Raw genomic sequence first — 14,253 nt, 5'->3', positions numbered from 1 at the left:
ACCTACTATATTTCGACAACACCAAAGTCCTGGGATAATACTAGTCCCGTGCGAATCTGCATCTCAGTGATTGGGGGGTATTTTAGTTGTTGTTTTTTATTGTGCGTCTTTTTCTACATCTTTCTCGGTTGAATTATGGAGGCTGCAGTGGAAATTATTGACAGCATTTAAGGAGCAAATGCAGGAGTAGGCCAATACACAACAGGCCTATGGAGTATTCACAGAAACGGCAAAATCAGATCAGCAAGAAGAGGGAAATTTGGGAGAATATTGAGATGGATGACATGCATAGCAGCGTGCAGTAAGGATATCTTTCAACAGGCTGAATCCAAATGCCCTGACAGCCCGTTATCCTGACAACGCTGCCCGTTGTTCTCAAGTCACGTTGCCGCTTTGACATATTCACTGTTGCCATGACAACTACATACCACGTTAAAATTGGTCATTTTAACCCGAAACACAAGCTTTCCATAAACCTAACCAAGTGTTTCTTGTGCCCAAACCTAACGACACCCTAACAATAGCGTTGTTACAACATAGGCTTTGAATGTTTTTAATGTTTATTTGCGCGACCGGTGTCTGTTTTTTTGTTGCATGTCTACTACTTTGCACATGGACGTGACAACAGCAGATGTTGCGACCTGCACAAACATGACATTGTATCCGGGCTGTAATGTCAATAAATTCGAGTAAAATACAAACTTCACTTATCCCATGCAAATGCAATGCGAGAAACACAGACGTGATGGGGTAATTCACAAATTACCAGAGATCGCCAGGTAATACTAATCCCATGCGAATAGGGCTTAATACAACAAAAACAGCTGTGTAATAGACTTTGTTGGTCTTCTCTCTGGTTGTCTTACCCATCCTCTGGCCAGGTCCAGCAGAGACTGTCTGGTGACTCCTGGTAGAATAATGCCGTCCAGAGGGGGAGTCACCAGCTCTCTTTCTGCAGACACACAACAAAACATGTCACCTGAAGACACTGTGATGGAATAAAGAGGTTCTCTCAAGAGGAAAGAAAGAGTCTGACCTCCTTTCTCATTGGTCCAGTAGATGAAGAGGTTCATGGTGCCAACCTCGGTGATCTCTTCCTGCTCTCCGTAAAGCCACAGAACCTGCTGGCAGCCTCGTTTCACCGCCTCGTGCTGTACCGCTATTGTAGGACCGTAGTTACTGGAAAGAGGATATGCAATGATATGCACAACATTTTTCAGCTTTTCTTACAGGTTTACTCATGTCTTTAAGACCACTGGTGAAATTTTAGACACCAGCTGCATTTGTTGAAACATTAATTACCACAGTTAAAGAGTACAAACTGTATATAAAAGAAAGACCTGCATTCTATCTAACAGCCAGCAGGGGGCGACTCCTCTGGTTACAAAATAGAGTCTGATTGTTAGGAAGTCTATAAGAGAATTACCCTACTTCTTATCTCATTTGTTACATAAATAACATTTTCCTAATCACCTTATGATCTCAGTTGCTAGTTTCAAGACTTTTGCTGGTCCCATTTAGTGGAAAACAAACAAAGAAGGATATGTCTTAATTCTGGGCTACCTTATGATTGATTGGTTGCAACAGTACTGTATCCCAAAGCTCTTCATCTGATCCACTCCTCACTTGTCGTCCAATTTCAAAAGACCAAACTATAAACTTCAGTACAGTAATGTGCAAACCAATGGGTGACTTCACAGTGGCTACATCCATCTTCTTCGCACAGTTTATGCTAAAGAGCTAGCGTTGTAGTGCTAAATCCTCCCACAACTCCTCCTCAGTTTAAACAATTCTTGCCGTACAACTTCTCCTTCTTTTCTGTTTGAACGTCTATTGCATCGGAGATTTTTCTTATTTTCTCCCAATGACAGGTTGCAACCAACCCTAAGGTGGCGCTACGTAACAGTTGGTCACAAATAATGCTGTATCTGAGTGCAAAACGGAACTTGAAGACAAAACCACCAGGGGTTGGATTTCCTTCTTTGTAATTTGAGTAAGGTTTGTCAACCTCAATTTCTGCACTTTACATCATTTCCCAAACCAGCAGCCACAGTAAACTGTATATAAATACAGCTTCTCTACTTTTAATGAGTTTAATGTCTGAACTAATAGAGCGCTTATTTTTTATGCTTTTTTTGCTCTTCTATTTTTTTGGTTAACATGTCTGTTGACAAGCAATTGTTTGTAAAAAAGCAACAAAGCAAACCTCGAGGCAGCTGTGTTGTTTCCTACACTTTGTACATCAAATACACAAAGAATAAAGTCATATCGAGGTCCATCACATGCAGGATTTGTCTGTCTGTCTTCTTCCACCATTGTTAAGATTTTAAAACACTAGAAACAAAATAAACCTTATCTGCCGCATCTGTAGTATATCAAAGACTTGCAAAAAAACAGATTTAAGGACTTAATGTATATTTTAGGTACAATTAAAGCCTTAATTTTAAGTGAATTATGACTTCTTAAGGATCTACAGACACCCTGTCTATGTTTTCGCAAATGCTGATGCTTGTCTTTGTATTGTTATTGGCGGAGTTACGTGATGATCGGCGTTGGTTTGTCTGTCTTTTGGCAACATTACTCAAAAATGGACTAACAGATTTGGTTGAAATTTTCAGGGAAGGTCAGAAATGACTCAAGGACCAATTGATTAGATTTTGGCAGTGATGCGTCTTATAGTCTTGATCCACGGACTTGATAAAGATTTCTGTATCATTTCAAGATAATGGCACGGCATCACTGTAACTATGACAACAAGTGAACACTACATCAGCTGTCTGTTGATGATCACGATTGCAATCCCACTATAAATTGCCCGCTGTGGACCACGGATTTTTGACAGATTTCAGTCGTCGGAAATCATACAATGACTGATGTGTTTCAGGCAAATTAATGCAGACAGAAGAAGTGACAACAGATCAGCACAGAAATGTGTTTGTGCTGAGGAGGTAGAATCCTGCTGATAAATATCATCAGGGTGAACAATAAGTCACTGTTATTTCAAAATAATAAAGCCTGCATCAAACTTCCTTGAACATATGAAACCAAACCCTCTCAACAACTGAAACATGTCACCTAAGAAATGCCAAGAACATCATGAGAACTATGCAGCACAACCAGGATTTCTGGAAACACCGCTGAACAATGAAGCTCACAGTTCAGACTCGGGTCATGATTGGTTGTGAAAATGTGTCATCAGAATAAGAAGGATTTTCCTGCACAGGGGAATTTCTTGTGCTCCCCAAAGTGATTTTAGTCAGCGTCAAAATGATTAGGAACTGAGAAATTAACCAGTTTTATTAATAAAGTTTTCAAATACTTAAAATAATTCTATTTTGTGTTCATCTAATGTTCAGAAATAACAGGAAATGCACAGATTTAAGTCAAGTAAAGCAACACATACTTATTGTCTTGTGGTCCATTCTGAGCAGGAAAAACCCCGATAATGTTACCAAAACATTTCAGCGCCACAAACGACATTCAAGGTTGGTCTCCTATGGGAATGTGATGGTTTTCAAAGCCTGACATGAGCATCTCAATCACTGCTTGTTCAACTTTTAAGGTTAACTTGTTTCTTGCTTTACTGTCTGGTGTCTCCTATGAATACAGAGACAGATGGTATTATTTATTTCTTGCAGTTTTTATAGTTTAAAGTAGGTGTAAAATATCAAAATCCCACTGTTTTTGTTTCCATCTACTGGAATTGGTTTTGTCTGTCTTGGTATAATTCACTGTTAGAACTTGGTGTGTTGGGTTTTTTTCCCCCATAAAGTTTGGCTGAACAGTTAACTGAAAATTCCAAATAGCAGGAGCTGCAATTTTTCAATAAAGGTCAAATGTGTACTAAAATAACATTAAAATGAAGCACTATGATGCTACAGAACGGTTCAGACCTGATAATTATATTCTGCAGACTGGTGGGAACATGGTTGTTTGGTACAGACTCCAGCAAGAATCATATTTTTTTAATTGTTTTTTCAAATTAAAAGAAATTGAACATTACCATTTTGACTTAGGCTTATATCTCAACATCTGTAAAAATAATCTCAATCTGACTTTTTTTCTTGCATATTGTTCAGCTGTACTCAAAAACTAACTGTAGTCTCCTGTCCTTTCAGTTGTTGAATATGTGGCACATGTTGCTGATCAAGTCATGACACTTTGGCATAGGGCTGAGATGAGTCCTCGAGTTATTTCAGTAATTTGATTACTAAAATTCCTGGAGGCAAAATTCTCAGAATCAAGGCTTTGTTTAATCCAGTACATACTAAACCCCAGGTCACGAAATGGCGAACCACGGTGCGAGTCCAGACCCAGGCTTCATACGATATGGACAGGGACCTATGGAAGATAAATTTGACGGGACGCTTCTATTTTAACCGGTGCAGCTTTACACAGATACATAACATACACAGGCTGAACTACGAAGGCAGTTTAAGTCGGCTTGACAAAAAACTAAAACCTCCGTCAGAGTTAACATATATCAAGGTGGTTTTCAACTTTCTTTGTTAACAGACTTTCTGCCTTTCTGCCTTTTCATCATAAACAGGGCAGTTTAATGCATCATTTGACTCGCTTTCCACACAAAATGAACCGATCGCAAACAGGATGTTTTAATGGACAACATTGAGGAACCTAAAAATTTATGACGGTTACAAGCTGTGACTATAAATGACGTAAGACAGTAATGCTGGTAGAAAACTGTAAATACCCCTGTACTATACAATACACGTACAATACCCCTGTACTATACATGTACAATACACCGCAGATGTCCACCCATGTTCCACCAGAAAGGGTGTTTCTGTTGCACAGTGCGCTCGTTTACGCTTTTGATGCTGTAACGCACGCCAAGCGTGGAGTCCGATTGTTCGATTAATAGCCATGTTCTTAATAATACTCGATTACTAAATTCTGTAAAGCGTCTAAAGCGTCTTGAGACGATCTGACCTGTAATTGGTGCTATATAAATAAAACTGAATTGAAATTGAATTGCATTGAAATTGAATTGATTTAAATTAATCAATAGCTGAAGTCCTATTTTGGGAATAGCTGAATAAATAATTGATGCTACGTGATCAACAGAAGGCTTTAAATGAACTTTGTGACCATGATGCAACCTAAAAATCCTGATTGAAGCGCCATTAATGTTTATAAAACAGGCTTGACTTAGTTTATCAAATGTGTAACTGTATTATCTGACTGTATATGACTGAAAAAAGAGAAAGAAATGCCAGCCTCATACTTTACATATCCAAGCCAATTCTTTAACATGGATTCAGATGATATGTTTGATATTTAATAGTAAAATATCAGCATTATTTGGGCTCTACATTCTTTACCAAAGTGAATGTATGACAACATCAAAATCAGCAGAGGATATTTAAAATGAAGGCAGCGTCTTAAACGTGAAATGCAAACAGTTAACTTACAAACAAGATTCCTGCCCTGAATTACTGTCGGTCTGCTGGAGTCTCATGACCGCTGCTGCTAAATCAGGCTTGATAGCTGAACTGCATCGCGGCTTGTGCTGGGAGGAGTCAGACTGTTGGCTTAGTGGGCTGAAGTTATGTAACCACAGTGGATTTGAGCAGGTGCTGCTGCAGAGTCATGTGGAAACAGGTCTGTGATTACAGGCTGGGAGGAACGAACACAGATTAAACCGAGTGTCTGACTGACCAACGCTTTAAAAAGCTTCTCTGCTCAAAGCTTTCTGCTGTTTGTCTCCTGCACTCGTCTGACCTGATTCCTTTACTTCTTTCCTTATATTTGATCCGAAACAGTTAAACACACCTTTATTACAGCAGGCTATCCCAGGTGACGGCTCAGGTTCATCAATGTTCTTGTGTTCAACAAGTCAAACCAGTTGTATCAGTGACCCAGAACATTTTCATCTCTGTGGTTAATTACAGGCAGCACCAGGATATACCTTCGGTACAAACACTACAACACACTGAACCTCCTTCTTTTGGAAGAAACTCTGACTTGAATCTAACTATTTGGCCCAGATTCCATCCTGACGCTGTAGCTGCCTCTCTGAGCTTCACAAGCCAAGTGGAAAATCCAAATAGTTGTACTTCATCCAGATCCACCGCTGAATGAAACACAGCTGTGAGGACAGCAGATGAACCATTACAGCATTTTCTCATTACAGCACTGTAAATGTGCAAAAAAACAGCTTCACTCATTCCTTGTTTTGTTGCTCTTCTTAAATAAAGTAACTGTTTTTCTTGGCTGCATCCATATTAATAGCTTTTGCTTTAAGACACACAACTTCTGCTACATTTGCACTCTGCATCCCCAATACTTTGGTATTTCAGGAGGCCTAAAATGGAAAAACTGCAGACTCAAAGATGTGCTTTAGGCCTTGTCCACACTAATTCAGATATTCTGCAAAACAAACATTTCCCTCATCTCAATGCAAACACATTTTAGGACGGTAAAATGTTTTAAAATTCTTGTCAAATAGCTTAGAAATAACATATTTTTAAGATTTTTGTAAACAGAAGCTGTAGAATACAGGGGGTCCTCAGTTTACAACGTACAGCGTTTCATCATTACGTCGAAACTGGTTACATGGAACTAGTTGGTGAGCGGAGGAACAAATACGTCGTCATGTGGCGCTACAAGACGGCTTTCTTTACATTTGCCAGTTGTACACCACCTTGGATTGTGCTACATTCGCTAACTTTTTGCCCTTCACTATGGCTACCAAGCTTAAGTCAGACTCTTCTGATGGCAGTGCTTCAAAGAAAATGGAAGTGAAATTAGATACAATAAAACGCTCGGAAGAGGGCAAAACACAGACGAACATCGGTCAAGTTGTAAAAACAGTGCAACATATTGTAGCGACTCTGTGATGAATGAGTGAGGCTTTATCTCGTTCTCTGGTCGTTTATTGAACCTTCACACAGGCTACTGTGGGCCGTAGCCATTGCCAAAATAACTACAAAATCCCTATAACTTAGCTCCAGAATTAACGGCCATTCCCAGCTCTCTCTCGCTCGACACACACACACACACACTACTGTTGACTCTGAGCCAATCAGAGGTGAGCTAACTAAACATGGCATGTTCACTGACATAAGGTAAATCTCGAACTGAACAATAAACATGAAACATCAACAATGACAGTCCGTTACAGTATTCTGTTATCTTCTTGTAAAATGACTCATACATGCATGAAAGTCATTGGTATTCATGACTTTTCCGAAGAATTGATCGATATCATGATACAAGTAATGGCTTTGTCCACATTTTCGCCGGAGTTCCGACTTGCGGCGAAAATCGACTTGGAACAGAAGTTGAGGACCCCCTGTAAATATCTGTGTTAGTATGGACAAGACTTTAGTCTGAATGGGCCAAAAGGAGACTTTAGGAAGCTATAGGTTAATTTTTGTCCCAGTGCCTCGTTCCCGGATTCTTCGCAATTTTAGCTAATGGACGAAACAAAATGTCATCAGCACTGACTATCAGAGGCTAATTCAATATCAACAACAAACTGCAGGTGTTGCAGACTTTACTGTCTCTGCTAGCAGCTGCTGTGCACTAAAAATGGACCATTTTGGTGTTGCAAGACACAATATTGACACATAACTGTGAATTTCTATTTTTTTCAGGTTCCCTAATGCTACAAAAGTTAGTTTTTGTCTGCTGATTTCTTTTTTTTAAAATGTTCAATTGCTTTTTATCAGAATGTCGTCCACAAACAGGGATCCTGAGAGCACACTGTCAACAGGTGATATTCATGAAACTTATACAAGTAAATTTCATGATGTAAATGAATCTTAGGACAGCAAATCCACAGTAAATTGCCACGTCTTCGAGTAAAAAAGATCCAGACTCACCCTCCCATCTTGTAGGCTCCGACTCCTCCCTGCCAGGCTCTGACGAACGCCGGATCTGCCAGCAGGGAAACTGGGTTGAAGGATCCTGTGGCGAAGTACGGTCCCACTGGGCTGACGATGACAAAGATCATAGCTTTTCCTGCCCGAGAGACACCGAGAGACGGCTGGACGAGGGAGGGTGAGGAGAGAGGCAGGGGGGAGATGGGTGAGGGGGAGCACACAGACGCCAAGGCTGATTTAATGGGTGGTGCTGAAGCTCACCTCGATACCGATGAAGGTGGGTCTGATATAGAGGCTGGCGTCCTGAGAGTAGGGGACCCACTCCTGGTCCACCTCCACCAGCTTCCTGATGCACTCCAGCAGCTCGGCTTTATCAAAGAGCTGCACGGAGAAACACAGAAACAATCAGCTGGTTACAGTATTTTCTAGTTTGCTTCTAGAAAATAATGTTTGAAAAAAGCAGGAGGCTCATTCAGTGTTTTAAGACAAACTGATACAAACCAAATATCATTCTGATCTAAAAATACTGTATTTATAGCCTTAAAATGTCAACATTCACAACTGAAACAGGAAAGGTGCCTGAAGGCAACATTTTCTGCTGTAGATTTACTTGTCAAACACTACATATGCAGATTTCAACTAAGTTTCCTGGATTCTATCACTCTGAGTAAATTAGCTTAGTGCCACGAGGAAAACACCCCGAGGTGTTTCATCTGGGAGCTGCACTGATTGACAGTCATGTTGCTGGAAACCTCTAATGTTTTCTGAGCATTCACTAAAACATTCCTGCACTGGTGTCGATGTGTCGCTTCAGGCTCCAGTGGGAGTTAAATACAGACCAGGAAGTTCAGTTTGAACAACAGATGACAGAGTAAGAAGGTTGGACGTGGAACCAAAGGCGTTTATTAAACTACTGCCCAGTTTTCCAGACATGAATGGAGTCTGAAGTAAAAACTTCAACAGTATTTTTTTACTCTGCCAAGGAACGGCGGAGCTTTGTGACGATTGGCGCTGGTTTGTCTGTCCGTCTGTCTGTTAGCAACATTACTCAAAAACAGACTAAGGGATTTGGATGAGATTTTCAGGGAAGGTCAGAAATGACACAAGAACCAAGTGATGAGATTTTGGCAGTGATGCGGCTTATAGTCCGGATTCACGGATTTGTTAAAGATTTCTGTATCATTGCAGGATAGCAGCACAGCATCACTGTAACTATGACAACAAGTGAACACCACGTCAGCTGCCTGCTGATGATCACATGATTGAGATCCTACTACAAATCCACCACTGTGGACTTTTCGGGACTTATCCATCAGAAATGGCACAAGGAACAATTGATTAAATTGTGGGGGTGTTTCTGAGTCCCATAAATTCCCACCACCCGCTACATATTTAGGTCACGCGATTCAGTATCCAAACGTACACATGCATAACACAGGCCTGTGCTCAGTGCAAGGTCATTTTGTTTGTGGGTACATCTATATTAAACGACCACATTCTATAGTGCCATGATTTCTGATCATCAATAATAACGATAATAATAAAATGCTGCATTTCTGACAATGCCATATGGGGGAATGAACAGTCTTGCCGGAGTACTGCGCTCTCTGAGTGCTTTTCCTGTTTTTAGGGTTAGGGTTAGTCAAGGAATTGACTTAAAGATGTTGCACAAACTGCTCAACAAAAGAGAAAATAGTTCACGTTCTGCAGAAGCTGCCAATGAGACAGAACAGGGTTTTCATGTGGAGGTTTCTTCACCTTCACTGTAGTAAAACTGTGCAATGACTGGACTCTGTGTTGTGTTATTTTGTGTTTTATGTTGTTTATTGTGTTTTGTCATGTTGTGTGCCCCATGGTTGGGTGTTGTATTGAAAAGAAAAAACACTTTTACATTTTAAATAATCCACCAGATACGTGAGAGGGCATTTATTTGTCTGGCTACTGGAGCTCTTTGTCATTATTGATGTTGCATTGCAGTAAAAGTTGAGCCCGAATCAACGATGTTTTCTTTGCCAGAACCTTCAATCTGTTTGGCAGCTTCACTGACAGAGACTGTGTTTTATCCTGCAGAGTTACAGTCTGTCTGAATGAAGCCTCAGTGCGGCTCTAAATGTGCTTTTTTAGAGGTGTTTCCACTCTGATCACAATGATACACTGTGTAAAAAATGAACAAAATATCTGATATATTCAAAGACACCACGACGAGGAGATTTATGAGGACAAGGTGGGAAACAAACTCACGGGGAGGCAGCTTCTGTCGGCGCTGCGATGCATCCTATCCATGTTCAGCATCGGTCTGAACAGACGGATGTGGTTGTCAACTCCACGGAACGCCTTCATGCCCTCAAACAGCTGAAGAGACGACAAAAAACGCACAACACGTTATCAACAAGAGCTGCAAACCCGCATAGAAAGTGTCTTTACCCATTTTCTTCACTTACTCCACAGATTGTGCTCTTTATTTAATCAACAGTCGAGTTTGTCTGTGTTTTCTTGCAGCTGTGTGCTCCAGTTCAAATGTGGTTAGTTTCTACCTCAAGGAGAAGTTCTAACCTGCTCAGAGATTCATTATAGAGATGTACAAATACACTCGAGTTTTGTTCTTTGTTTTAATGACACATGAAGGAAATATCAGTCTTTCTTGGTCTATATTCTAATTTAACTTAATTTACATATAAACATATAGCATTTTATTTTTATCTTAATTTTTCATATGCAATATTTCATTTTCATTTACCAATTATCTAAGTATGAATGGCAGCTATGCATTTTACTGTTGTATGCTAGTCTTATTTTAGTTTCATTATTTTATGTCAGTAATGCATCCTATCTTATTGCTTTTCTACTTTTTCGACACTGCATTTCTTATGTTATGCACAAGTATTTACTTTGGGATAAATAAACTTAACTTCTAGTATTTGTATGGCACCTTTCGGAAAGTAAGTTACAAAGTGCTTTACAATGAAACGAATGTCAAAACTGACAAATATTGAAAACAAATTCCAACAAATAAGTTCCTAAGCATGCGATACAATAACATGAGATAGTCAAGCCAAGTCTTTTTGCTGTTGCTCTTCAAAATAAATCTCAAAGGATTATGATTGGTGTTTATGGTGTGATTTTACTGGAATAATTTATATAATAGGAAACAAAACCTGCAAAACTTACATCAAATACTACTTTATCTGATTATAATACATACTAATTATGGTAAATAACAGAATTTAATTAACATAAGACCTCACAGCACTGTTAATTTTGCAAAAATATACATGAAAACCCAAGAAGTCGAACAATTCTTTGGATCAGCTGTGAGCAAGCTTTTTTGTTTTTTTTTTCATTGCAGCAGGTTAACTGGTAAACTCAGTTAAAGCTGCAGAGTTACTACGGATGTGATGGGTGTGCTTCACCTCTATGGAGTAGTGCAGTGCGGAGCTGGCCGGGTGCAGCGACAGGTTCTGGAAAGGTTTGATCTGAGGAGCCTCCCAGCCCTCCTTCTCCGACCAGTTGATGGTCAACATGTGGTCGGAGAACTGCTTGCCGAACACCAAGCTGGACGGCTCGGGCTTCGGCTTGCATGCCGTGCTGCGTTCGATGGCCAGATCTGCAGCCTGATGTGAAGATGGACAAGCGAGGAAAAGGAGAAGAAGAAGAAGAAGAGGACGGGACGAGAGCAGAGCAGGCGACGAATACAGTGATTGCTTTTAAATTATTGGCAGAGCGTGCTTTAAAAGGACAATTAGTGGATGTTACACAGAGTCAGTGGAGTTTTCTGGTCAATTAGCCACAATTAATTGGGTTCAATTAAACTGAATTAAATAATTACAACAGACAGACAATGAGGAAAACACAGAGGAGCAGAGAAACTTTAAATCTCTCTTCAGAGAAATCTTCCATAAAGCCCCATGAACATGTTGTGTTCTACAAAGGCGTGTTCAGTCACGTCAACCTTAGGCAACAATGTGGGTTTTACCTGACAGGAAGGAAAGAGTTAAGGTTTGTACCTTAAAGGAGCTGGCTAACCGCAGGGAGCCGAAGGAGAAAGGAAGGGCTTGAGTAAGTCGTCCATGGAGTGCCTGAAAATTAAACAGTGACAAGCTCCATGTCAATCATCTCAATGCAACACAAGTAAACGTTTTACTGCACAACTTGGAGGTCTCCACCTTCATTCCAGGTGACAATAACTTCATCAGCCTCGTGAAAACAGGACACAGTGTGTGACATTGTGTTTGTGGGCGTGTGAATCAGCACCAATCATTTTCTCTGCCACCCAATGTATGTCGCCGCTAACGCATGCCAGCGCCAAGTGCTGTACTGTAAATAGAACCGGGCACATATGTAGGCGACTCCGCAGAAGCCGGAATGCAAGGTGAAAAAGGGCGAGAAAATATTATACATTAACCACTAACACGCCAACGATGACATCCTGTTGTAAGAAAAGAGCAGAGGAACATGGTTTGTCCGTGTTGTGATAGTAGTTTAGGAAAGTAATAAATGGTTTTCAGCTCTTTTCATGTTAGTTTGAGTTTCAACAGGATGTAATTTGGTCTCTTTAGTTGTCAAACTTGCATATGAATAAGTCATCCGGGCAGTTTAAGACGTGTGAAACAGGTTGTGTGCAATCTCATAATTAATCTTTAAACATAGACAGTTCAGTTTAAGAACACCTGCATTTGTCCCCCAAAAAACATAAAAGAAGCCAAAGACTTATCTTAAAAACACAATAATCTCACTGACAGACAAACAATGCTTCAGACAGGTACTGATCATCTTTCATCACTGCTGAGTTTTTTTTTTTAAACTCAATAAATAAATTGGAAGCCAAAACCACTGAATCTGTTGTGTCTATACCCCTGCATACACATAAATGTGCTTTCTGTTTTAAATCATTGAATCTTAAATATTGAAATACACTTGCTGATGTTATGCATTCATTAGGCTACAAATAATCTTAAACAATTTTTGGTCATGAAATCTGAAAATTAAAGCTGCATTCTTGCTAACCTTCCCCTTCATGTTTATTTTCTCCTCTGTCAGGGTCTGCCAAATGAAATCTACACTCATGGGTGTTACCGATGCTGATGTGCGTTTGCCAACTACACACACCGTGTCGCATCTGCTCATCAGGACAAATGTAATCACATCTGTCTGATGTGGCTAGAACAGTACAATTAACGTCTTTGAAATTCTTACAGGAAGCTGCACAGTGACTCTGCTGCAGGAGCCCATTCAGCAGAACGCATGATGCAAGTTTAGCCTTTATTGCAACCATGAATGTCTGTAGTTGCAGCTGTGATTTCTTTGTCATGCATGTGCAAATCTGATGAATGAAATCTTCTGTAATCTCATTTGGACACACAGTCTTGAATTAAAGTGGACTTTAATCAGCTAGTATTAACTCCAACTAGCATTTATGGCTCACGTCACATTCATGAGCCAACTTTATTAATTACAAACATGTAGCACATGAAAACGTGCTGATAAAACATGCATACACTTGTCAAGATAAGTAAATATGCATATTTACCCAACTGAGCCCCACGCCAAACTCCATTTAAAAATCTGACAATTTTAAGAGCACTTGCTTATTATTTTGTCATAGAAACATTCATGTCTGCTCAACTATCAGTGGCATGTAGTTTACACTTCGGCTTACTAAGAAGTTACCCAGAGCACACTTTATTCATGTAAGCTGTCCACCTGCCAACATACAGAAAAGGGGTGCAAGTTTCAAGCTGTGTCTCGTTGAAGACATTAAATTTCACAGATCAGAATAGCTTTTGTTTTGGTATTTGAAGTAGGCCGAATTTGTTACAAAGCTTTAATAATTTACATACAGCTTTTATTTGTGCTTTACGACGCGTGAATGTTGGCCGATGAGCAGAAGTTTAGTTCCCATATTTCTGAATGGGGCTTGGTGCCGTGCCGCTGTGTTTTGCCAGCCTCGGTGGTGGCGGGACACAGAAGCCAGAAAAAGGAGCCGATTGTGAACCTTATCAGCTTCTCAGCTCGTTTGCGGTGATCTTATCTCTTATTTAGGTGAATCATCTACTCAGAAAATCAATGCGGACAGACAATAAACAGCACAGTCTGTGAACTCACCGTCCGCAACGCTGCCATCTCCGCGACGTAACGATGATAACCGAGATTATTCGCTCGTGTGGAAACAAACACCCAAAGTCAACTCGAGTTCCGCTTTGAAACCCGAGATCAGTCGAGGTGAAACCAGCGGGACACAAAATGCCCTTCAAGATATTTATCATAAACACTGGAGCCTGTTAGTTTTTAATCCTTTTTTAAGTGATCACTTTGTATTTTTATCTAATTTTCTGGTTTAATAAGTAAAATAACCCGAATTGCCCTGGATAAAGAATGTCAGAGGATTTTTAATTTTTATTCTTTTTTT

General features: G+C 40.0%; 1 protein-coding gene across 1 annotated transcript in view; it reads right to left on the bottom strand.

The window, feature by feature from the left end:
- bcat2 (branched chain amino-acid transaminase 2, mitochondrial) overlaps positions 1 to 14,227 on the bottom strand; it is a 242,702-nt gene extending 228,475 nt beyond the window's left edge. Inside the window, exons 1-8 of the mRNA XM_055005309.1 lie at positions 13,950 to 14,227; positions 11,852 to 11,923; positions 11,258 to 11,458; positions 10,089 to 10,199; positions 8,109 to 8,228; positions 7,848 to 8,011; positions 1,037 to 1,179; positions 867 to 952 (exon numbers count right to left, since the gene is read on the bottom strand). Coding sequence (XP_054861284.1) covers positions 867 to 952; positions 1,037 to 1,179; positions 7,848 to 8,011; positions 8,109 to 8,228; positions 10,089 to 10,199; positions 11,258 to 11,458; positions 11,852 to 11,923; positions 13,950 to 13,967 — 915 coding nt within the window. The 5' untranslated portion in view covers positions 13,968 to 14,227. The remainder of the gene's footprint in view (positions 1 to 866; positions 953 to 1,036; positions 1,180 to 7,847; positions 8,012 to 8,108; positions 8,229 to 10,088; positions 10,200 to 11,257; positions 11,459 to 11,851; positions 11,924 to 13,949) is intronic.
- Positions 14,228 to 14,253: the final 26 nt, after the last annotated feature.

The sequence above is a fragment of the Amphiprion ocellaris genome, chromosome 19 (genome assembly GCF_022539595.1).
Source record: "Amphiprion ocellaris isolate individual 3 ecotype Okinawa chromosome 19, ASM2253959v1, whole genome shotgun sequence".
Classification (NCBI taxonomy): Eukaryota; Metazoa; Chordata; class Actinopteri; family Pomacentridae; genus Amphiprion; species Amphiprion ocellaris.
This window is presented reverse-complemented; position numbering and strand designations above follow the sequence as displayed.